Raw genomic sequence first — 26,638 nt, 5'->3', positions numbered from 1 at the left:
ATCCTCTTCCCCCGCCCCCCCCCCCTCCTCTCAAGCTACCTCCCTCTCGTTATGTCTCCCCACTTTCTGTTAACCTCGTTATTTCTCCATGTCATTTCCCTTTCACTTTCTTTTTATCAATCACTCCCTGTTCGCCTTTTCCTTTTATACTTTTATTACCACAACACCATACCACCCTCTCTCTCTCTCTCTCTCTCTCTCTCTCTCTCTCTCTCTCTCTCTCTCCTCTCTTAGCGCTCCTCTCTACACACACACACACACGTAGATTAATGATTTAGTACACACACGCCCGCGCGTCCACCCAACCCTTATTAACTATTCTTTGGGGTTTAAATATTATTTATTGGGCGTTATTCATGTAGAAACCAAAATTACACTTTATAGATACATAAACAAGCTAATACATTCGAATACTACGACAAATAATGACAGAATGGAAACAATATAGCATGAAATACCCAAACCTTAAACCACTTAAAACCCTTCCCTCTCCCCAAAAGCCTTTATATATTTTTTTTTTCTTAATACAGTTTATTTATATATCATTACAATTCCATACAAGAAAGAAAAAAAATCACAAGATAGAGACACTCATGAACTACAAATACTCAAGGAATGAGTAGTTTATTTTTATATCATTACAATTCCATACAAGAAAGAAAAAAATCAAAACATAGAGACCCTCATGAAATACAAATACTCAAGGAATGAGTAGTTAATTTTTATATCATTACAATTCCATACAAGAAACAAAAAAAATTAAAACATAGGGACACTCATGAAATACAAATACTCAATGAATGAGTAGTTAATTTGTATATCATTACAATTCCATACAAGAAAGAAAAAAAATCAAACATAGAGAGACTCCTGAAATACAAATACTCAATGAATGAGTAGTTAATTTTTATATCATTACAATTCCACACATGAAAGAAAAAAAATTAAAACATAGAGACCCTCATGAAATACAAATACTCAATGAATGAGTAGTTAATTTATATATCATTAAAATTCCAAACAAGAAAGAAAACAATCAAAACATAGAGACCCTCATGAAATACAAATACTCAATGAATGAGTAGTTAATTTATATAATTTATCATTAAAATTCCAAACAAGAAAGAAAAAATCAAAACATAGAGACCCTCATGAAATACAAATATTCAATGAATGAGTAGTTAATTTATATATCATTACAATTCCAAACAAGAAAGAAAAAAATCAAAACATAGAGACCCTCATGAAATACAAATACTCAAGGAATGAGTAGTTAATTTTTATATCATTACAATTCCATACAAGAAACAAAAAAAATTAAAACATAGGGACACTCATGAAATACAAATACTCAATGAATGAGTAGTTAATTTGTATATCATTACAATTCCATACAAGAAAGAAAAAAAATCAAAACATAGAGAGACTCCTGAAATACAAATACTCAATGAATGAGTAGTTAATTTTTATATCATTACAATTCCACACATGAAAGAAAAAAAATTAAAACATAGAGACCCTCATGAAATACAAATACTCAATGAATGAGTAGTTAATTTATATATCATTAAAATTCCAAACAAGAAAGAAAACAATCAAAACATAGAGACCCTCATGAAATACAAATACTCAATGAATGAGTAGTTAATTTATATAATTTATCATTAAAATTCCAAACAAGAAAGAAAAAAATCAAAACATAGAGACCCTCATGAAATACAAATATTCAATGAATGAGTAGTTAATTTATATATCATTACAATTCCAAACAAGAAAGAAAAAAATCAAAACATAGGGACACTTATGAAATACAAATACTCAAGGAATGAGTATTTAATTTATATACCATCACAATTCCATACAAGAAAGAAAAAAATTAAAACATAGGGACACTCATGAAATACATATACTCAAGGACTGAAACGGTAAAGTATCAATTTGTCCTTAATATTATATAGATTTCCCGGCGAAATTCGTGAGTTTGTCATTCGAATTCATTTAATTTGCATTTAAGTTTATAGCGCAGATCGGCTTTGCCATGCAGATTATCATTCAATTATCCCGTTTTGTATTTAATTTAGGATTAAGGTCGAAGGGTTTCGTAGATCTGTCGTTTAATTTAGAAACTGCTCAACTAGCATTCACATTAATCGTCACTTGTCGAGACGTCATTTTTATCATTTAAATTAACACCTGTCATTCGTATTTAAAATATGTTCATTCAAGTTAAAAGTGTTAAGGGGAGAAATGCAACACACGTTTACGTTAATGAATCATGCTGAAAATGTGTGACTCTATTCCCTACCCCAGTCACAATATTGTACCCTTCCTGTATAAGGAAATTATGATGACATTATGATGACATTATGATGACATTATGATGACATTATGATAAATTTATGATGAAAAACAAGACAAACAACTTCCTTACATGCAAATTTACACACATTTTATGGAGACCATCAAGTCAGTAGATGTAAGTCTTCTTCTTTTCTTAACAATCAAACTTAAATGCTGATGAATATCAGATAACTCTAATAAATATAAGTGTATAAATACAAGAAAATAGAATATGATGAAATACACATGACAGAAACAATCTTGAAAGAAAAAGAATGAGCTATAAAAAGTGTGTTATAAACCAAAAATGTATACTGACCATCAATTTAATTGAACAAAGTGCTAATTTGAATGCTACCATTAGAATGCTAGAAGTATACCTTCGTGATGTCAGAAAATCGTGTTGTGCCAAATCGAATGACCAAATATCAAAAGAAGCACATTGTTCATTAATTTGAATGAAACATACATAGATTATAACAAAAACTTCATAGATTTGAAAACTAGAAAAAAGGAATATGAACCCGAGATATACCTGACAGCACTAAAACCGTCGAATTTAAAATGCAAGACAAAATAAGAATAATATTAAATTCATAAAGTGCCTTTCCATCAAATACAAAGCGAATGAACTAAAAATACTTATAAACAAGTAGAGACAGCATTACCATACGAAGCTTACTTTAACAACAAACCGGGAGGAACATATTAAACGAAAAAGGTGTTTTCAGACACTTCTTGAAAACTGTGAGAGTATGACAATTCTTAAGTACAGGGGGTAAGGAGTTTCAGGTTTGGGGAGCAGGAACGGAAAAAGCCCTGTGACCTATTATGTTGACTGGTTCGAGTGTCGGTAAGTGTTTTACTGTATACTGGGTGATCGTGTATTATACATGCATGTGTGCAAACGGAATAGATCACCTCGGTATGCACGTGTCTGAATATTGAAACACGTGTAAGTGAGAGTTAAGATCTTATGTAATAATAATAATAATAATAATATACCATACTTTAATAGCGCATATCACAATATGTCTCTATATAAACGCTGTAAGAAAGAGTAAGAAGGAAAGGTGGATAGAGTAACATAAGAAGAGTGAGATATGCTCAACATACTTCCTCTCGTTAACATTGGAAAGTATTTTAGAAAAGAAATGTTTTAAGACGCGCCTTAAAGTTGTCAACAGTCTCAAAGTTTGTTTAGATTTTCCGGTAGAATTTAGTATTTATTTGTGGAATGGTGAGGAGAGACTTTTGGAAAGATCTGAGGGTTCTGTTTGGACATATTGATTAAGTAATTCCAATCATTAACGCGAAACCAGTGAAGATCAGTGATGAGAGGGGAGACGTGGACAATTTTGTTGTACGCTAAATGAGCCGTGCTGTTTTATTTTGGAGGAACTGAAGGGATTTAAGATCTTTAAGTGATATACCATGGAGTAGTAAATAACAGTAAATATGAACAGGTGGTGCAGGTGAATTGATTATGATCGTCAATCTTAAGATGGACATGCTGTAAGGCTGAGGGTGCTTTAGAGATGCAGCAATCATGAATTTTGTCTTTTCTAAATGGGTACCCGGTAGCGAATTTTTTTTTCCCAACAGGTTTACCTATGAGAGTAAAATCCTGCCTCCTGATTGGTTCAGAGGTATACGCGTCATGAATATTCACGAGCTGAGTTCACAGCACTGTGGCTGAGCTGCAGTACCTAGTATATGTATTACGTATGCGCGTGGACTTCAGTTTTGCTGTCCATTTAGGTGTACAAAATGTATGTGAGCTAGCTGTGGTGCGAGGGGATTTTTATTGGGGGAAGGGGGGGGGGGGGTCTGTTTGTTTGTGAACATTTCTGGTTATTCTGGTGCTTGGTTTATATAGTTTTACACTGCGGACTTTTTTTCTCAAAGAGTTCACTTACAGTACACACACTAATATTCCAATTTCACACATAGGCTATACATACAAAGTTACAAACACTATCTTTCTCTCTCTCTCTCTATAAACACAGACCCACCCTCATGTATTTACAAACACATAAGCAACAAATGCACACACTAGCTGTCAAGAATACACAATAGACACACACAAGGGGTATGAATTATCTTATCAGGATGGTCCGACATGAGTTGGATGTGGGTCAAAGCCACTGTGTTGCTCTGAGCATGATATCTTGACAAACATTTAATATTATCACCCGTAACTGAAACCAACACACAATTAATATCACGGTATTAGTCTCTTTTTTGTTCCACCAAGCTAATTTTTGCACGTTGCACAAATGCACTTCTCAACACGAAATATTTCACTAAATTTTTCACTCAAAATTAATTCAGCAATGCTCACTTTTAATCACTTCACTTATATCTTATTTAACATTGAATACAATGCAGTTGCATGGGTTGTTCTTTTATTTTGTTAACTCGGCAGAGGCCACGGTCATGTTCAAGCATTTACGCTTACGACATGTGGTCTCCTGCTTTTTCCTTTTGTATGAAACTTTTATTTTAACTAGAAACAAATTTTGTCAAACTTACATGTTATTCATTATATTTATTTGTATGTTTCTTTGTAGTGATATGAAAAAGTGGAAATAAAACAAAACAAACAAACATATCAGTGGTTCTGGTTCCTTTGTGACAGATGAACCTGGCCAAAGAAAACAAAGGACATAAAGTAATATTATACAGGCTCTATATGTCAAAGACAAGCTTTTCCATGCATGTAGTGTATAGCCTACGTACTATAGCTGCGCTGCATCAACGAACTCAAACTTGGATTTCGATGAGCTGCATGAGCAGCTTCGCCTTGTGTCACGCGCATGCGTAATACTACTAGTATCTTTCAGCTCAGTCATGAATATTCATGATGCGTATACCTCTGAACCAATCAGGAGGCAGGATTTTACTCTCATAGGTAAACCTGTTTGGGAAAAAAAAATTCGCTACCCGGTAGGATGCTACCGTCATTGTTGGTCAAACAGTTTTTGAGCGTCAAGTAACGCCTGGCTGGAATGTTCCCCAGGGAGTGGAGATTGTGCACACATTGTGTGCGGGAAAGCACTGTATCCAATGACCAGGGTAATAGTATATTTGTAAAGCGCTTAGAGACATTTGTATTAAGCACTATATACAAACTAAATATTATTATTATTATTTTCCTGATTAAGTTTTAGTTTATTAGCCAACATCCATGACTGAACATAAGACATAATCTGTTGGAGTTTGCGTAGTGTATTGTGATGCTTTGGGGGAACCTTCGGATTATGGGCGCAGTATATCTAGATGTCGTCGGTATAAATATGGTTTCGGACATCATAATTATGTACGATATCTACCACTGGCTAAACGTACATGTTTAAGCACTGAGGGCCGATCCGGCACAGAGCAGTAGGGGACGCCATATTCTAGACAAAGTTGTATTATTGTATTGTATTTTGTTGACAGTTTATACCTTAACAATAATATTGAGAGTGTCCCTCTTTTTTCTTCTTTTGCTGAGTGTAGTAAGGGGTCCTGATTGTATGACTTTGTGGGATGTCCTGTTTCGGTATCAAATCAATTATCGATAGAGATGGAGAATATTGTCCATTCTATGGCCCTTCTAAATTCCTTCAAAAGGAACTTGCTGATAGCCGCTGATATCAGGTAAGATACGAACAAGCTTGACTACACCCATCATGATTGCCATAGCAACCAGTGTTGCGATCATTCCAAGGAGGAGCACCGCAAATGGGTTGTAGGAAGACAAATCTGTGGTTATTGGAAAATATAAAATATGGAAGAACAATTGAATGTGAATTAGAGATATTAACATGCGTATCCAAGGGAATAGAGACTGACCCAAACCCCTCCTTCTCCTCCGCCAGGTCTATCCCCTCCCCATTTTAGTAGAAAATAGAAGTGATCATCTGCTAATGGTATATTTCCAGATATTCCTATCCTTATTTTGTGCTGTTAAGGATTATCATAACTCAGTGCGCTTAGTTATCTATGAGGAAAGAGTTACATTTTCAGGTTTTTTAAATGGTTGTTGTTACAAAATAGTACATACCATTTTAGTAGAAAATAGAAGTGATCATCTGCTAATGGTATATTTCCAGATATTCCTATCCTTATTTTGTGCTGTTAAGGATTATCATAACTCAGTGCGCTTAGTTATCTATGAGGAAAGAGTTACATTTTCAGGTTTTTTAAATGGTTGTTGTTACAAAATAGTACATACCATTAGTAGCCATATCGCTGGTTGAGCGACGGATGTGGATCGGACCATTACTGATGGTCTGAGTGGACATAACGGACAAAGATCGACGTTTGCGGAGTGGAGTTTGACCATTTGGAGGTTCATCTTCTGAGGGGCATCCTGCGTCTCGAATCTCTTGAGCCTCTGCTGCACGACAGACCTTCACTGAACAGTGAATGTACACCTGAGAAAAAGATATGATGATGCATGCATTACAAAACATTTTGTAATACTATCTAAAATTCCAAACACACTTGGTTTCAAATTTTCCCAAATTGTTAAAGGGGAAGTCCACCCTGATACTAGTTTTAATAGAAGCAGAACAAGTTATACATTTCTTGAAGGTGAAATCAATCAAAAATAAATTGGCTTCTCTGTGATGTATCTTGTGAGGTCCCCTCCCATTTGCCCCGTACTACAAATCTTCAGATATTATCAACCAAACATTTATCCTCAATATGGTTATTGCAAATATGTTTTTTAAACAACCCCTGTATGAAACATATCAATTCCGTCATCAATAACTAAGAAAATTCAGATTCAGATTAAGATTAATTTTTAGGAAATTCAATGTACAGCGCAAAATGGAAAAGAGCTCGCAAGGTAGTTACAGTGTTGCACATTTGTGTTTCACTGACACTGATGACAACTTTAATTTTGTGTGTAACTTTCCTATTTTTAATCGGCTATTGCGCAAACTGTCACTTATTTGTTTCTCTACTCAGGCGCGTACGCAGGATTTTTTCAAGGGGGGGGGTTTAACATTTATAAATCGGGCCGAAAATTTCGCAACGACTCAGCCGACCGCTGAATAAGCGGGGGGGGGGGGGGGGGGGGGGGGGGGGTAAGAGGTCACCTTTTTTTTTTTTTTTTTGGTCCCAAAAAATCGCAACGACTCAGCCGACCGCTGAATAAGCGGGGGGGGGGGGGGGGGGGGGGGGGGGGGGGGGGGGGGGGGGGGGGGGGGGGGTAAGAGGTTTTTTTTTGGGGGGGGGGGGATCTCGAAATTTGAAAATTTGACATTTTGCTCCGTTGGGGGGGGGGTAAGGTCAGCTTTTTTAGGTCAACCATGGGAATATTTTTTATTTTTTTAATTTAAAAAAAAAAAAAAAAAAAAAAAATCCAAAAGGGGGGGGGGGGTTTAGAGAAATTTATGGGGAGGTTTACACACAAAAAATTACCAAAGGGGGGGGGGGGGTTTAATCCCCCAAACCCCCCCCCCCCCCCCTGTGTACGCGCCTGTCTCTACTAATGTTCTGCTTTCATTAAAATCAAATTGATAGCAGGCTGGACTTCCCCTTCAAGGTGGGCTATTGTGATCAGAGACAACAACAGGCTTTACAAAAAGTCTTGTTCAAATATGCAGTTTTTGGAAAGGATGACGTAAAGTGTGATACGATTCAAGTTTATGAATCTCATACAATAGAGCTCAGTGAATGCGTTCAAGACCTTGGTTGCACGCAGTTACCATTCATTTACACGTATATTACTAAACCCAAAGAGACGGGCAGATATGACTTAAGATAAAGACCAGTTGTGGACATGCGATTACATTGTAAAAGAAACGTTGTGGAATCGATCAGAAAAGGTTGATCATCTAGCATATAAGTATTGGTGTGTAATGCAAGGTTCTGGAATCATCAAAATGATAAGAAATTTGGCCTAGTCTTGGTAAAGTAACAAGCACTGTACACATAAAGATGTATATTGGACTACGCGATACATGCGTGACACGTGCGCGATATCTATCAGGTCCAAAAGATATAATATTCCACCAAATATATCAATTAGTAGGCAGTTTTCTCGGCAAAATTTGTATCATTACGTATTAGTCAAAACATATTCTTTCACATGATTGGTAATAAGAGCTTCCATTTCATTTTTGAGAGGGGGGCTTTTCCAAAACTGGTCTCGAGTTACCTTTAACTAAGAGCGTAATTCTACAGGTTTTTTTTTTTTCTTGTAATATACTCATGAAATGGGTAAAATATTTTACCTCAGTGTAATCTCCAACAAATGCAAATGACTTCAAAGAAAAGCCTTCTCGATGCAATCCAAGGCTACGATTGATAGCAACTGTGTCATCCTCTGGGCAACTGTAGAAAATATTGAAAACAATGTACTCGAGTTAGGAGAAGTCTTAGCCGTTGTCCCTCGGCTAAAAAAATGTGTACAATTTGTACGATGATTACAACAACGATTACTATTACTACTACTATAATTGCTACGAATACCACTACTACAACGACTTATTTTGTTTACCCATAGAAGCTTGACTTATTTCGTTCCATTGCTTCTTTCCGTCTATGGGTTGCACAAACTTTCGAGAAAAATCCAGTCCTGATTCCCCCAAAGGGTCAGGTATAACGTTTGTGAAATACGTCCCTTTCAACGCCAAAGTGTTGGGTCAAGTTTACCAGACACTTTCTGAAAAACCTACAGCAAATCTAAGAAAACTCATGTCTCGGCCCAACACTTCTAATACGAGATACATACATTTACGTTTAAAGAAGGCTAGTGATCAACATTTCGTTATTTTTTTTTTTATCTCCTCACAAAATGTGTTGCTCTTATTTATATTCATTTGGTAACCAGGCAGGACTGAATATTTTTGCCACTAATATTTATTGTAATATTTTGTATTCTATATCCGTATCTCAAGAGCATCTTTGATTTTTTGTGTGGACTATTTGCATTCAGTTTACCCGACCTTTAGTGAATATTGGGGGATATATTCACAAAATATCGTGTAGCCCGACAACATGAAGCACGCGACCTTTCGCGTTTATGGGGGTAAGTTTGCATGAAGGTTTGTGGAACCCGACCCGACGTGAACATCCGATAAAACGAAGTAAGCCGATATTCCTAATCAGCATCAAAGCCAATCTTCATGAGTGCCTTGATATTACTATTGACCCAGCAGTAAAACAGTATACCCATTAACACCTGGGTGGAGGATGGCAATTGTGGAATAATAGGGACTTTTAGATTGAGTGGACAAGAACATGACGAACGCCAACTGATCATGCGTGTCAACGTACTTAATTGCCCATGTTGACTACAATTAGAAATCTTTTAGATTGCACTCGACGATATACAGTCATGCATGCAGGAAGTAACACTATGAACATGACGGACAAAGAAAGAGGACAAAATATACAGTTCCTCATTCTACCCTCAACAAAAGAACATCCCTTCACTGCTATTATGTAAAAATGTGTAGAACAGGTGAATATGCATGTGACACCTCTTCCACACATTTTTACATAATAGCAGGGAAGGGATGTTCCTTTGTCTACCTGAGGAACTGTATATTTTATGCGCACGCGGCATACTAGTATCTTGAGCATGTAAAGGCGCTATATAAATATCAATATGTATTTATGTATGTACTAGATTTAAGAGAATCAAGGTTGACGCATTCTCGATCACCGAATGAGACGACGTAACGCATGCGCAGTGCCTTAAAATGACGTCACACGTTGCAGTCAAAGCTGTCGACGTGCAAATCTAAAAGCCCCTATTGTCTTGCTAAAAGACCTAAGAGCTGGACTTCGATTAAAACCCCTAACCTTTGGATTTAGAGTCAAGTGAATGAACCACTATACCCTCACTACATGATTCATTTCTTGAGGCTCATGCAATGTTGTACTAACCCTGAAGAAATTAGAGAGTGCTGTGGAGTGGTTTCGGAGTCTTCACTGGCTGTTGCCCAGCAGCGATCAATAACCACACCAACGTCTTGTACCGACTCAAGACGAACAGCAAAGAAGAGGTCCTTATAATGCCATACAACAGAGGACGTGTCCAATTCCAAATCAACAAAAGCATTTTTCTGGAACCTTTCGAGTCTCAGACTGAAGTCACCAGAGCCCTTGTCGCTAAAGGACACCTCACCAAGCTGTGGTCTGAAGGACCCACTGATGACTTCCTCTTTGTTAAGGCAACATTCAACCTTAACTTGCATTTGATAATTACGGGTGATTTCTGTACCGGCTTCCGGATCAGGTTTGCTGTATGTAATTACATTAAAGAATGTAATGGTGGTGTTGTCCTCCTGTAATGACACCAAGTAATACAAAATAAAATAATTTTACGAGAACAAAATAAAATCCAGTATCGAGTTCAATGGAAAAAAAACTAATGTATACATTGTCATGTATAACCCCTTTTTTCCCTTTAATTTTAAGATGACGCTGAGGCGATTGTTATGTCTCTGTCTTGTGATTTCATTACTGAATATGAACATCAGTAATACATGGAGTTACTGTTCGGGCAATATCACAGGTTATCTCGATAACAGTTTATATAAAACTCCTTCTTTTCCCCTTGTTATTTCTTTCGGTCATAATTATTTCCCTGTATCACAAATTACTTTATCACTGTCTCCCTCCCCTTTTTTTGTTCTCTCTCTCTCTCTCTACATTTCTATATCTCCCTCTTTTCCTCGCGCAATTACCCCCTGGAAAATTACCCCAAAAGGCCCCCCCCCCCCCGAGGACAATTACCCCCAGGAAATTAACCCCTAGGACAATCGGACAATTAACCCCGTGGACAATTACCTCTCAAGGAAATATACCCCCACCACTGATAATTACTCCCTAGGACAATTACCCCGTGGACGATTACCCCTCACCCCCGTTATCGAGAAAAAAAAGAAGGAAAAAAATGGAAAACAAAGAAGAAAAAAAGAGAAAAAATAACAATAATGAACTATACCAGCCATCTTCTAACCACCAATGCCAAGATACTGGTGTTACATTTTAATGTAATCACTAGGGGGCTTTGGGGGCTGAAGCCCTTCTCACGCCTTAAAATTAAAAAGCCCGAAATTCAAAAAGAAGGAGTAAAAATATGCTTTTAGTTGTCGTTTCATAGAATGAGCAGAAGGCGAGTATATCGTGTCAATTTGATGAATATGTACATATATATCATTAATAATAATACCAGTTAATATTGTATCCATCCATAATGTTGTTTAATGTGATGTAGTAAAAAACGGATAAATAAACGTTGTTGACTTCTGTGTATCAAACTCATTTTTCAAATTGATTTAATGTCAAGTGCCATTCTAGCGGAATAAGATGTAAAATAACATTATTATTAAAAGGTTATGATATTTCATAAGTTTACGAGGAAAAGACACAGAAACGTCAATAAAACGGCGAAATCGGACGCAGAGCAAGACAGATTCCGGGACTTTGACTATCGGTATACTTAAAATAATACAAAATATATCGTTATTTGGAATGAAAGTGAACAGATTGTATTAATGCCTGCATATCATGCCTGTAATAGCGAACGTCAAATCAAACATATTGAGGCTCTGCCTTGGACCCCACGCAGTTAGGGGCTGCGCTCTACTGGGACCACGCCCATGGTATTGGTAGCCATGGCGACACGAGTGATTCATACCAGTTATCATTTAAGGAGCCATACCTCTAAGATGGTGCCACATTCATTGTAGTTTGTAGTGAGAGTGATCTCAGTGCTAGAGCTGTCTACACCGGAGCAGGATTGGTCCAGAAAATGAACAGCAGATGCGTCACCTGGGACTAGCTGTTTAGCTATGTTGACGATCATTGAACTAGTTCCACACTCAACATATGTCACTGGTACAAGAAAATTGAAAGGAGCAAAAAGAAAATGTCAATTACGTCATCCTTAATTCTCATTTCATCTCAGGTGTCAGAAGCAAACATTGAATTGATAGGGTGTGTATTATTGTGTGGGTGAGGATGTGCGTGTTTTGTTTAGTTCATAAATATAATTATATTCCCTTGCTTTATTTGGCTCATTTAAATCCAAGCATGAATTTTATGTAGGTTGTTTTCTCAAACTAAAACGTGTTCTGTGTTATTTTTTATATCTAGTAGTAAATAACTGTGTATTATGTATTGTGTATATGTTTTTTTTTTTTTGTTGTTGTAATTTTTACCATGTACTTGTGACTCGCCCACAGGGCTCCTTTGTAAAGCAGGCCTTGTGGCTCTGAAAGGACTACCCTGTATTTTAAAGAAGACCGAATAAATAAATAAATAAATAATGCAGACGGGTTGTTCAAATAATTAAATGGCTAAATCATGAATAACAGGAATTTATCCAACACATACATTACAAATTCAAGATACTTACGCTTAACTTCACATGTAGTGCCTTCAAATCCTGCTGCACATGTGCAAAAGCCTTGCTCACAGGTTGCTCCATTGAAACAAGTGCTACTATTACATGCATCTGAAACAAATCAGAGAAAATAGCTGCCCTATTAAATTATATGGCACCAGAAAGTACGAAGGTAAAGACCAACTTGTAAAACAACTTTTGTCGCTTAGAGTACGAGTTAGATTAGCTATTATTGTTGCTACAATGCTACTGTTCTTTGTTGTTGGTATAAAATATCAATATAGGCATGGCGCGTGCTCTTAATGGTAATAGGGACTTTTAGATTGAGTGGACGAGAACACGACGAACGCCGACTGATCATGTGTGTCAACGTACTCAACTGCCCATGTTGACTACAATTAGAAATCTTTTAGATTGCACTGACGATAAACATGCATACAGGAAGTAACACTATGAATATGACGAACAAAGAAAGAGGACAAAATATACAGTTCCTCATTCTACCCTCAACAATAGGCCATTTTAATTCGTATTTGTAACCAAATTTAATGCATACGTCTTTGTGAAGTGCCTCAATACAAATTATTTCATTCACCTGATAAGAATAATAGTATTTCAATAGTAAGAATCCGAACTGCATACATTAGTTGTTGCCAGGTTGGACAAACATTATGGTTTGACCTACCTAGCAACACTTAATATATGCAGTTGCATTCTGACTATTGAAATACTATTATTCTTATCAGGTGAATGAAATAATTTGTATTGAGGCACTTCACAAAAACGTATGCATTAAATTTGGTTACATTACGAAACTGGCCTATTGCTGTGGTAGAAAATCCCTTCACTGCTATTATGTAAAACTGTGTAGAACAGGTGAATATGCATGTGACACCTGCTCTTCACATTTTTACACAATAGCAGGGAAGGGATGTTCCTTTGTCTACCTGAGGAACTGTATATTTTATGCGCACGCGGCATATACTAGTACCGGACTAGATTTAGGAAAATCAAGGTTGACGCATTCTCTTTTGCCGACTGAGACGACATGACGCATGCGCAGTGCCTTATAATGACGTCACACGTTGCAGTCAAAGCTATCGACGGGCAAATCTAAAAGTCCCTAATGATATAAAATAGATTCTCACGTATACAATCATTAGAATCCAACAAAACTTACACTGAATGTTCAAGTTTACAAATAAATGACGTGTGCCAAACGATTTTGCTAGCAAATTTATAGCGGCTGATTATTGGGCATAGATACATAAGGATATCAAGTATAAGAAGGCCCGACAACACTGGCCACTATGTGCAATTGAGAGTTGTGGTTTTTATTGAAGATGATTTCCAACAAGTTCTTGTGACGTTTATTTTATTTTACTGGTTCAAACAATCAATCTAGTGCAGGATAAACAATCTAGAATTAATAATATACATGTTCTCTCGACAAACGATGTCCATACCAGAGCTCAAGATTAACTTTAAGAAAACATTTTCAATATGTTTTAATAGACATATCTAGAATTAAAGCCTGTAAAAAAGGAATTGAAAAACAATAGACAGGTAGCTGTCCTTTAAAATCCAACAGTCAACAGGTTGTATCGTTTGTGAAATACATCTCTATTTTTTTTTTTGCCACAATTAAAACACAAAACATTTTTTATATGTTTTTTCATACCAACAGTCTAGAGAAACTATTGGAAATAAATAAGAAAACACAGTTGTTGGCAATAGAAGAAATTACTACAAAGCTTGCAAAATTATTATTTTAAAAAATTAAAAAATATTGGTCGAATTCCATAACTTTCGTATTAGTTATCCGATTTTTCTCAAACTTTTTTTGATTGGTTTGTCTGATTTTTTTGCTTCTATTGAAAGTAAGTTAATTTTGGAGTGGAAATGCCCTTTAACTGATCTTCTATAAGGTCATAATATGATGTCGGGATTTGTCAGCCACTTCTTGTGCAGAGCAACCCAGCCTAGCTATGTGGAGGAATCATTGAAATCAGGCCAGTTCAGTCCAATTCTTCTTTGTGACGTGAGAGATGATGAGAGTCCAAGTGTATGTCCACTGAGTTAAGTTAAATGTCCATAATAGTTGGCGCTCTCGTTGTATGGATTGGAGTGCAAAGTTCTGCGCTGGGCCATTTCCTATGGTGGCTCCTAAGGGACACGCAAACGCATAAATTTGACATATACCTATGCAACAAATTGTTTGTCTTTACGCCCAAGACGTAAAAATAAAAAAAATAGACATACTGATACCAGACGTGAATATTTGACGCAGATTTTCCACAGGATTTTCACGTCTGCGTGTCCCTTCAGGGCTAGTACAGAAAATGAAAACATTACCAAGCAAAGGTACACATCATTTTTTTTATTTTTCACATCTTGGACGTAAAAGACAAACAATTTGTTGCATAGGCATACATCAATTTTTTTTTATTTTCACTTCTTGGACGTAAAAACAAAAAATATTTGTTGCATAGGTATACTTCAATTTTTTGCGTTTGCGTGTCCCTTAGGAGCCACCATACTTTCCAGTCTAACGGACTAAGAGTGACATCGATGGTACAAGAACATACAGAATAACTCATCAGTGAAAGTTTAATAATTGAGCTTAAAGTAATTGTTGCAAAGATACAAAAAAGTTACTTGTTACGCTGTTCATGTAAGTGATTACGTACAATAGACTAAAAAACAAATAGATACAAAATGGCAAACATGGCAAATCTCAGTCAACCTCCTACACTCGACTAAAGGGAAATATTTCCGAGAACTACTGTAGAAAAGATTCAGACAGAAATTCACTCTATACAATGTTGCCTCAGGAATGTCTGGAAAAGATGAAAAGTTACAAACATCAATGCTTCTACAAGTGATTGGCGATGCTGCCTTGGAATTGTATATTGTGGAGGGTGAGAGCATGAAGCTTGAGAATGTGTAGAACAAATATGAGGAATATTGCATGCCGAAACATAATCTGACCCAATAAACAAATTCACGTAAAAATCATGTCAATATCAAGGTATCGACTCAATGACATGTACGTGATTGTGTTACGTTTATTGCACTAGAACACTAAAAAAAAACTCGTACACTAAATCACGCAATTGTCATGGCTTTCTTCGTTACCTATTAGACAGAAGTCTTCTGCGTCGCAAGTATGTACTCCTCCCCCGGGACACTGAGACGGGTCATTTGGCGGATCACATGGAACTATTGGAAAGAATTGGAAAGAAAACACAGTTGTTGACAATAAAATCTATTTCCTTATGTGATCTATCGAATATACAGTGAGATATAAAGTGGATGAGACAACCAATTAATGTGAAGCTTTAAAATTCCTTGTTCCTCCTATATATGGTGCTTCCTCTTCTGTGGAAATTACTACAGCTCGTCTACACTGGAATCGAGACCTACAGCCTTTACACACACAGCTAAAATGCATCGTATCTAGAGATGATTAGTATAAACGTGTTTAACTCAACAGTTTTAAACATGTTTATAGAAAATTTTCCCTGTGTGAACATCGTTTATACAATGTTGGGATAGATACGAAGTCGCGATTCATACGCCCCTAAAAGCAGGCGGATCGTGTTCTCGGAACAAAATCTGCCTAGCAGATATCGTGATCAGCAGCGGATATCGTACCCGCTACAACCAAATCTGCCGTTAGTGAACACGGCGGATAATGTGCATTGGCGGATTTTGTTCCTATATAGCTACAGGCAGTGGCGAACATGGCATACCGCGTCAGGGGGGGGGGGGGGGTTTGGGGGGAGGGTTTTTTTTTTTGGGGGGGGGGAGGGTTTTCCCCCCTCCCACGGTATTTTGATGTTTGCGATCGCGCGATTTCATGCATACCCGTACCTTACTTATGTTTTGTTGATTTGAAAAGTCTTCATAATTCGAAAAAGATTGTTTTATTGGGAGGGGGGGGGGGGGTTAGGGTTAGGGGTGTGACACCCAAATTTGCTGCCAACTTTTAAGGGTGCGACGTCATCCAAATTTGCCGATTAACAAATGCTTAGCATCTACCACCCTCCTTCCCTATCCTAAATGTTAATTATTCAATGGTTTAATTAGGCTCTTATCAAATTAAAAAACCTTTTGAAGTAATCATTACCCCCTATAATATTGAAACATGCAACTAATTTGTTTCTACATCGTGATCGACCTGAAAACAAATACAAAAAAGTAATTAGCCCCCTTTTTGTATCTGAATCCACATATCAGTGATAAAAAATAATCATGCGAGCGCGAGGCATTACGAACTGATTTTTCCCTCAACAGTGACAGGAACTGGGCTTATGAAGCCCTTCAAAATTTCTGTCGGCAAATGCGTCACTCTTTTCCTCTTTCCTTCCCTACTTCTTTCATTTTTTTTCTCTCTCTCTCTCTCTCTCTCTCCTTTTTTCTTTCTCTTTTTCTTTCCTTTCTTTCCCTTTTTCTTCTTTTCTTTCTTTTTCTTTTTCTTTCCTTTCGTTTCCCTTTTCTCTTTTCTTCTTTTCTTTCTTTTTCTTTTTCCTTCCTTTCTTTTCCTTTTCTCTTTTCTTCTTTTCTTTCTCTTTCTTTTTCGTCGGGGGGGGGGGGGGGAGGGGCAATCCGGCCCCTTCCCCCCCATAGGTATGCTAGTGGCTACAGGACATGGTCTGATAATTCTATCGTGAATAAAATGGCGGATTGCTAGACTTAAATTGTCTGATTTGTTCGTATTGGACATCGAATCTGTAGGCTATTCCGAAAAGCATCCCCCCCCCCTTTATTGCATTGACGCCCACAGGCGACAAAGCCTTGTTGTCTCTCTTTCTTCTTGTCCATTCTTCTTGTCCATCGTTCTAATTTTATGTTAAAACCAGCATAATTGACATTTTGGCATTTTTGTTTTATTTATGCCCGAGTGGGTCTAATGGCCTCTAGAGGCCTATACATAAGACCTCCTCCCCAACTGCTGTTTTAACAGAAATAAATCATAATTTAATTACGTATTTATTTCATTTCATTAAACATTTTTCCTGTGATCCAGTCTCTGTGCTTTTTCATTTTCTTTTTTTTCATTTATAACTAAAATGAAGGCAGATATGGGAAGGGTCATGATTGGTCAAAGCAAATTGACGTGTTTGTTTGGAATCTTTCAAACTTTTGTATTACTGCATTTGTTAGCCAAGAAAACCTTTTAGAATAAAACAACCTGACTCCCATAGTAGCGTTTTAAACATTGGTAAGCCCCCCCCCCCCCAAAAAAAAAAAAAACCAAACAGATTCCTTTGATTTTATATGATAAATTGCAAGAAATAGAAATTATCAACGGCTTCGATCATTTCTTTAAAAATAGATTTATAAGCTAATAAAACAATATAGACCTAATAAACTTAAATTTGTTTTACCCCTATTTTCAGACTATTCTCGAATCCTTACAGAGTATAATTCAGGTTATTTTGCCACCTTTAGAAGTTGTCCGCATCCAATAGACGAAAAGGATTATATTGTATTTCTTTATCAATTTAAAATTTGCCATTACTGTGCATCCCTTACAGATTTATAACATTTTTTTTATTCGGTTGTACTGATTACGAAACTTGAATTGTGGGGCCGGGGGGGGGGGGTGATCGAGGCTCTTTGCATCATCCCATATCCTCCCCTCATTTTTTTTTTTTGGGGGGGGGGGGAGTGAACTTTAAGGTCACTCTACATGATAGAAAAAACAGATTTTAAATATCATAAAGGCGCCTTGACAGTTAGGCACCTCATTTTGGATTGCGTACTCGGGATTTGAAGCTGTTGGGCGAAATGACCGAACATTTTCAGAATACAGAGCCGACTCTAGAGTTAAACAGTAAGGTCCAGACATCTTCCCCCGGCAGGTGACCATACCACCAGAAAGCTGGAAATCCCCTCTTTCAGAATATGTAATCAGCTAAGAATAACAAATTTCGGCCAAAGATAAATGCGCCTTGAGAGTTAAGCACCTCATTTTGAAAGGGATATCATGCCATTGTCCGGATTTACCGATATTTTCAGACCACAGAGCCGATATTAAAGTTAAACAATAAGGTCAAGACATGTTCCTCCGACAAGTGAAATGTACCACCAAAAAGCCAGAAGTTATTACTCATTACTCATTACATTTTCTAACGTGTTTAAACTGGATGGAGCGTGCGCTTTGATTGATATGACATGACCTTCAATGCGCAATGGCACTACTGGATATCCATGGTAACGTGTATTATAACTATTTTTGCGCTTTTTCCTGCAAAATCGTGCTTGCATCAAAAATTTGTGCATGTCAAGTGACGCGTATTGACCAATCACGATGCTTAAAATACTAGAGCCATTTTATAGACTTGTATAATACTAGACCAAATTTTTCTGTCTCTTTCGTTCGTTAGCCTCTGATTTGGGTCAGGTCAGCTCTCTCTTTAGAGACAGAACAGCCCTATACGCTTTAGTGTTCACGCTTTGTGTAAAGAAACGTTGCACCAAACTTGGAAAAACTACCGGCCACATTCCATATTTCACAGGATGCATATCCGGTGCATCTTATTTTGACAATTAGGTCTAGGCTTAACTACTTCGGTTCCACTTACCAACTTGACTGAAATAATCCGTTTAATGGTCCCTTTTTTAGGAAATTATGGGTCAAAATCGACATCCATGATAAAAATCTTGCAGGGGTAGTTTAAACTCTCGCTGCGCATGACGTCATCTAAATCTTATCCCTTCTAGTCTACGCCAAAGGGAAAATAATTATAACGGAATGACTGTGCATGTCATTACGAACTTGTAGCATTATCTTTCAAATGCCTGATTACTCTTTATCCCTCATTGTCCTGCTCATGGATCTTTTTACATGACTATATACGCCGTCTCCCTCTCTCCTTCTCTTTATCTATCTAATGCCATATTTCTCTCTCTCTGTCTCTCTCTGTCTCTCTGTCTGTCTCTCTCTCTTTCTCTCTTCATCTCTCCATATGAGATCCGTAACAAAACCTCCAGACTACCTCATTCGTCTTCAGTGACGAATTCATTTCACGTTTTTTTAATAGCGGTATAACTTAAAGGGCAAGTCCACTCCAAAGATAACTTACTTTCAATATAAGCAGAAAAATCAGACAAATCAATCAAGAAAAGTTTGAGCAAAATCGGGTAATTCATAAGGAAGTTATGAATATTGAAAAAGAATGTAAAACTAAAAAACAATGGAAATCCCTACACAAATTGCCAATTTGGTTACCAGTTTGTGACGTCATGTCCTCACTATTTACCAATTGCTTTATATAGTTAGATCACATTAATTTTTCGTTTTATCCCCAAAAACTTGATGTCCCCATGCCTTCGCCTAGGTGATGATTTGTATCATAATGCGTGCATGACATTGCACAAAATCTTTTATGAACTTTGAAGAATTGATACAATTTTGTGAATAATGTATATTCATAATTATTGACTTTTATCTTAATAGATTATCAAAATTCAGATTTTTCATGATTTAATTGTAAAAAAATACTCTATAGTAGTGCATCCACACAAAAACATATTACCATCGATCTAACTTGGATGCTGGTGTGAAGAAATAAGATTCTTGGGGGAAAAATTTATATTATCAAGATAAAGAAAACAATTAGACTCATAAGTGAGTTTCCAGTTTATCTTGTGCTTTTCAATGTTCCATAGTTTTAAAGCTTATCTACACTAGTGTGGCTAGGAGGGATTAGACCACACAGTGAGGTCACTGACAGGTGGCTATCTCATCAACTCAGCTCTCAAATAACATAAGAAATAGAGGATCATGGGAGACCAACAGGCACCGATTGGGGACGTTTTCTATATAGAGGGAGCAAGTAGCTACAAGTAGGACAGTGGGGCTTTAAATACTTTTTCAAAAATTCTTTCTTATTAATTCTTGAGGATGTTGATTATATACTGCAGGCAGAACCGACCTCGGATCTGCAATATTGTCCCGGAATATTGTCACACATAATGTTTGTTTGTTTACATAAATAGAATTTTATCAGTAATATGGAAAACTAATTCTTTATTTCCAAAGAGAAAAGTTCCGGTTACGGTATACAGAGACTGATCAAAAGAAACATATTACTGGAGTAAGATGTGTGATCATTAAACTACTTACCCTTACAAACAGGAGCTCCATCATCGTACTGTCCATTATTACAGGTGAGCGTAGATTCACCAATGAGCGTGAAACCCTCGAAACATTCAAAAGTTAAAACATCGCCGTGCTCGAAGGTTCCAGATCGACTACCGAAGGCTGGCGTACCCGGGTCTTCACAGCCTTGAAAATGAAGAAGAAAAAAACTAGTAAGAAAGAATGATGGAACGCGAAGCTGTATAATGGTCAGTGCATGTTCTTGGCCAGTGGCGTTACTACAGAATGGGCATGAGGATTGGGGGCACATGCCGAATGGTAAAGTAGGGAAACACTGGAGAGAAAAAAATTGAATAAGAAATATGATTGCAGTGCCCTCTCAATGCCAATACCCACAATGCAATACTGTTCATCACAACAATTCAAGCAAACTAACAAACAAGGCGCCCAATTCTTGGTATATACCTACTTTATTGCTTCATATTCATTCATTCATTCATTTCATTTATTTCATTTCATTCTCCATAAAAACATAAAAACATATAAACAATAAAAGATCGATTACAAGAAAAATACAAAGGGAAGGAGCAAACAAAATTTTATGGGAATGTGGGGTTAACAAAAAGGGCAATTAGCCTACTACGTCAACCCCTTAAAAGGTATACACTTTATTGTTGAGAAAAGAAAAAAGGAAAAGGAAAGCCAAGAGAATCTAAACACCAATACAAAAGAAGAAAAAAAAAAAAAAAAAAAAAGGAAGAAGGGAAGGGGAGGGGGAATACATTAAAAAGTGCATTAACTGAAACGTAACATCATTTATTTTGAGATTGAATATAATGATAAAAGATGGGATTTATACATTCGTTTAAAAATATTCAGTGAAGTAGAGTTTTTTTATATTAAATGGGATTTTTTTCCACAAAACTGGCCCTTTGAAAAAAAATGTATTTTTTAAAACATTTTTTAGAAAAAGAAAATTACCAGCATTACGGGTTTCATAAGAATGTATTTCATAATTGAAAGTAAATTTACATGACATGGACCTTGGCAATAATCCCTTAGAACACATAAACTTAAATATTAGAAAATTAATTTTATTTATATCATAAAAATGTATGCTTTAATTGTTAAAAAATGGCAAAGTGTGGGTATTGACGAAATCAATATACCTAGATTAAAACATGCTTGGGCAGATTGGGCTCTCTCGGCCACGAGTCCGAACTCTGGAATGAACTCCCTCTACAATTACGTCAACTGTCGTCAATAGAAACATTAAAATCACAACTGAAAACTTTTTGTTCCTTTCGTTGTAATTATTGCAATATTCTAATTTACTATGTCTAGGAGTAAGTGGTCTGTCATCAACAGATCACCTATTGATTTCGTCACAATTTTATTTCTTCTTTATTTTTTATTTATTTCTCCACTTTTTTGTGCAGACGATAACACTTTGATCGGTATAGTAAATTCCTTTCAATTTTGACACAGTCATAGGTCATCGTCCTAAGATGTGTCCACAACATTTTCAAGTTCATCAAAATATTGTGACGTCATCAAGGCGCCATTTTGTGAAAATCAACTCATGATCATATCTTCATAACAGAAAGTCATTTCTCATTCATATTCACATGCTCGGAGACCCCCCCCCCCCCCGCATTTGTTTTAAATATTTGGATAGAATATGAGTCAGAGATATGATTTCATGTCTCATTTGGGCATTAAGTATATCATTAGGTGGTCTGTCATCGACACCTATACTATTGATTTCGTTAAAATTATCTTTCTTTCTTTCTTTATTTATTTATTAGGTGGTCTCTCATCGACAGACGTCCTTTTGATTCTGTTAGAATTTTCTTTCTTTCTTTATTTCTCCACTTTTTTGTGCAGAAGGTTTCTCAAAATCGGTTCACCCAATTTCTTTCAATTTTGGCACAGTCATAGGCCATTGTCAGAAGATGTGATAGCAACCTTTTTAAAGTCAACAGGTCTTCATGACGTCATCTAGGCGCCATTCTGTGAAAATGAACTCATGATTAATCCTTCATAACGGAAAGACATTTCTCATTCATTTTTATCATGAAAGAGGTCAATATCCGTCTGGTCAATTTTAGGACAATAAACGCCCTCGTACGCCTGCGCGTAAAATTTCAAAACGCCAAAATCACTTTTTAGTCAAAGTAGAGAACGTTTCAGGCCAATTTAAGCATTTATAAACGCTGGTATATAAACTAATATAAACATTTCTTCTTTTCATGCGAGAGTTATAAAAACTGATATATCAGACCATTTTCTTATCTTTGTTGCCTAATTTAAACATCTTATGAAGGCTAGTAAAACAATCCACAAACAAATCTGCGTCTCATACCTTCATAAATTATGATAGTAATAAATTTCATGATAATCTAGGTAAATCTTATTGGAATAATGTAAGAGGTTGAACAAAATGTAATGATATATTTTACGACTTGTTTACGCAAGTCTGTGACAAGCATGCAACAATTATGTAATCAACTTCGAACAACCTGAATAGGGGAATATACTGGGAGAAAACCATGGATTTTAAAATCGGTCAACAAGAACCTCAACTTTTATTCTAAACTAAGGGCATCAGCATTTCAACAGAAAGACGAGGAAGAATACAAAATGTACAGACATATGGTCTCCGAAATGCAAAGAGACAATATTACAGTATTAAAGGTATTACAAACTTTTGGCAAATTTTGAAAATTGGGTGGATAGTGATTCTTTACAATTTCGATATATTTCGATGCCCCTATGGATGTATCATAAGCACTAAAAATTTTAGCCCCTAAAACACTTCTGCTTTTGAGAAAAATTGGATATAAAAATTTACCGGTGCTCCCGGTAAATTTTGATAAATTTCAAATAGCGCCTACGGCCATTCGATGGTAGCTGCGACCATGCAAATCTGAGAATATGCAGTTGTGATATATATTTTCCAAACAGTTAATATAGCAAATCGGTCGATTTTAGTCAAATAACATTGTTTTATAGCTAAATTAATATCTTGACCGTGAGAGGGCGCTATACAACATAAAGAGTTTATTATTTATAATTTCATCACTTTAGACTCGATTTCAGCCACGACAACGATCACTGAATATTGTAGGACAGCATATGCTTCCAATATGTTCATTAGACTCGATTTCAGCCACGACAACGATCACTGAATATTGTAGGATAGCATATGCTTCCAATATGTTCATTAGACTCGATTTCAGCCACGACAACGATCACTGAATATTGTAGGACAGCATATGCTTCCAATATGTTCATTAGACTCGATTTCAGCCACGACAACGATCACTGAATATTGTAGGATAGCATATGCTTCCAATATGTTCATTTGAACCAAATTTATGACCCCATACCAAAACTTTGTATTACCTCTTCTTCATTAATAAGAATGATAGTTGTAAAACGTGTAAAATCATTACAAGTTGTTGAGTGGTAGAAATGTCATGAATAAAGTGACCAATGTAGATAAATTATGAACTTTAGGTAGTAGAGAAAATAAAGTGATAATATCTGACAATACAAATTTAACAAGTTTATTGAAATCATAGGCCGTAAGCTGGCAATTGAAATACCAGCAGTGAATTTTGACTTACAGAATAAGGACATAGAAGAGAAAACTCACTATTTTACAAACCAATAACAGAGGAAGAAGTGAAATGCCCCTCACAGAGCTAATTGGTGGTATCATCGCAGATATGCATAATGCCTTAACTAGTACGCAATCACCATTAGTGAGTTGTAAGTTGTGCAGATGTTTTAATAGGGAAAATGGTAGGTCTAAAATACATGTTTGTATCGGGAAAATATCCGTTGAAAATGCCATTTTCGAAAACAAAATCATTGAACCAGCAAGGTCTGTATAATTATGGTCTTGTCGATTAAGTGAAATTGTAATTAATGTTAAGAATAATGTTCTTTTATCCTATTGTTAGACCATGCTTTTTAACTTGTATACAAAATGTGAATTTTTCTATTGTTTTGACGATCCTCGCCAAGTGCCGCAGATTCATCGCTTCATATAAGTAAACTTCATTTATGGGTATTTTTTTGTATGTCACCAACTTTTCCGAGCAAATTCATTGAAAAGCTTTTCAGTAGTGCAAAATAGAAGCGTTAACTGTCCAGTAATAGGTTAACGCTTAGTACAATATTTTCCATCAAACTTGTAAGAATGATTTGAAAGAGAACTCGTTCGCCTTCGCTAATAGATACTGCATGGTGCAAATAACAAACATGCCAAAACATGGTTACACATACACGTCTACTGACCATACCAACTTACAACATAAATATTATATTTACCTTTTTGTTTAAAATTGTCATATAATGGAAAATCAATTAGCCCTTTAAGTCAAAATAAAATCATTATAATCAGGTATCATACATAAATTATATCTTCTATCAAACTTGGATTTCTGAACATATTTGGCACTTTGGCAGATTTATGTTTCAAGTTTAAAGGGGAAAAACGCCACCCGGCCATATTGCAAAGACCTAGACAGTTTCAAAAATTTAGCTTCAGAGGGGGGAATGCCCTCCTCAGCCACCCCCTGCGCTTGCAATTGAAGCTGGCGCGTTCTGACGCTAAGGCGTGAGCGTAAGGGGCGGCAGGGCGACTTACAAAGTGGGGGGGGGCACCCCAAAAAAGGGCACCTACAGAGTGAAATCTCAAAGCGAAAATATACATTTGTTTAGACATTGGTAGGTATATACCCCTACACTGTGATGATATTACTTGTTTTTCTTTATATATTATACAATATATTGCAGCTAGGTGAGATGATCTGAATATTCATTTGCGAGCGAGCAAAGCGAGCGATAATAAAAAGTAAGATCTGTGAGGTCGCAGTGCGAAAAATTACATGTTATAAAGAGGAAACCCCCAATCATGATGGGGTTATAAGCACATTCTCATAACGGCAGACTAAAAAGACCTTGAGTAATAAATTAATTGTATCATCTATAAATCAGTGGCGGATCCAGGGGGGCCGAAACGACCGCGCCCCCCCCCCTATTGGCGGCGCAAAAAAAGGGGAAAAAGAGGAAGAACGAAGAGAAAAAAAGAAAGGAGAAGAGAAGAAAAAAAGGAAAAGAGAAAAGAAAGGAGAAGAGAAAAGAAAAGAGAAGTGAAAAGAAAGAAGAGAAAAGAAACAGAAAGAGAAAGAGAAAAAGGAGAAAAGAAAAAGAAGCCCCCCCCCCCCACTCCCTCCCACTCCAGGGTCAGAGGTTCCAAATTTGTGTTCCCCAAATCTCCGATAAAGGGTTACTTTTCATGCAACAAAGTCCGGCCCGTAATACACAAAAATTAACGATAGGGCCGCTTCACAACTCTTATTTTGCCCTTCATTTGGATTCAGCTCATACCAACTCGCTCGTACATATTGTCCTATGGGATTTTCTAGAATGCATAATGTCAACATTGCAAAATCTCGCTTGGCCGCTACGCCCCGGACCTCGCCCGATAACACAAAACTATGATATGATGCTCCCGGCCGTGATTTATCCATGGTTGGTGTAACAGATCTTTTTTCTTCTTTCATTTTTACTAACTTAATTGAGTGCTATCACAATCATGATTGTTTCATTTTCCCTTTAAAGCAGGCGCGTAGACAGGGGCGGTAGGGGCAGTAAGAGGACAGGACGAAAAAGGAGCAGACAAAGAAACATTTTTGAAAATTCTGACAAGTCGAGAACAGTAGGCCTACAACGAATCGTCTTCTTTCTCTAATAATTTAATGAAACGTTAATAGCTTCCACGCAAAGCGCGGGAGGGGGACTCAATT

At 36.6% G+C, this 26,638-nt stretch overlaps 1 protein-coding gene across 2 annotated transcripts in view; it reads right to left on the bottom strand.

Annotated features, from left to right (window-relative positions):
- Positions 1 to 5,586: 5,586 nt before the first annotated feature.
- LOC584707 (CUB and sushi domain-containing protein 2) overlaps positions 5,587 to 26,638 on the bottom strand; it is a 94,616-nt gene continuing 73,564 nt past the window's right edge. For both annotated transcript variants that reach the window (XM_030986347.1, XM_030986346.1), the window contains 8 exons: positions 20,841 to 21,002; positions 15,842 to 15,925; positions 12,716 to 12,814; positions 12,020 to 12,192; positions 10,237 to 10,637; positions 8,577 to 8,676; positions 6,563 to 6,764; positions 5,587 to 6,090 (listed from right to left, as the gene is read on the bottom strand). In XM_030986347.1, coding sequence (XP_030842207.1) covers positions 5,942 to 6,090; positions 6,563 to 6,764; positions 8,577 to 8,676; positions 10,237 to 10,637; positions 12,020 to 12,192; positions 12,716 to 12,814; positions 15,842 to 15,925; positions 20,841 to 21,002 — 1,370 coding nt within the window. In that variant the 3' untranslated portion in view covers positions 5,587 to 5,941. The remainder of the gene's footprint in view (positions 6,091 to 6,562; positions 6,765 to 8,576; positions 8,677 to 10,236; positions 10,638 to 12,019; positions 12,193 to 12,715; positions 12,815 to 15,841; positions 15,926 to 20,840; positions 21,003 to 26,638) is intronic.

This window comes from Strongylocentrotus purpuratus, unplaced genomic scaffold, assembly GCF_000002235.5.
Source record: "Strongylocentrotus purpuratus isolate Spur 01 unplaced genomic scaffold, Spur_5.0 spur5_scaffold_15, whole genome shotgun sequence".
In the NCBI taxonomy this organism is placed as follows: Eukaryota; Metazoa; Echinodermata; class Echinoidea; order Camarodonta; family Strongylocentrotidae; genus Strongylocentrotus; species Strongylocentrotus purpuratus.
Note: the sequence above shows the minus strand (reverse complement) of the source record. Positions and strands in the feature narration are given on the sequence as shown.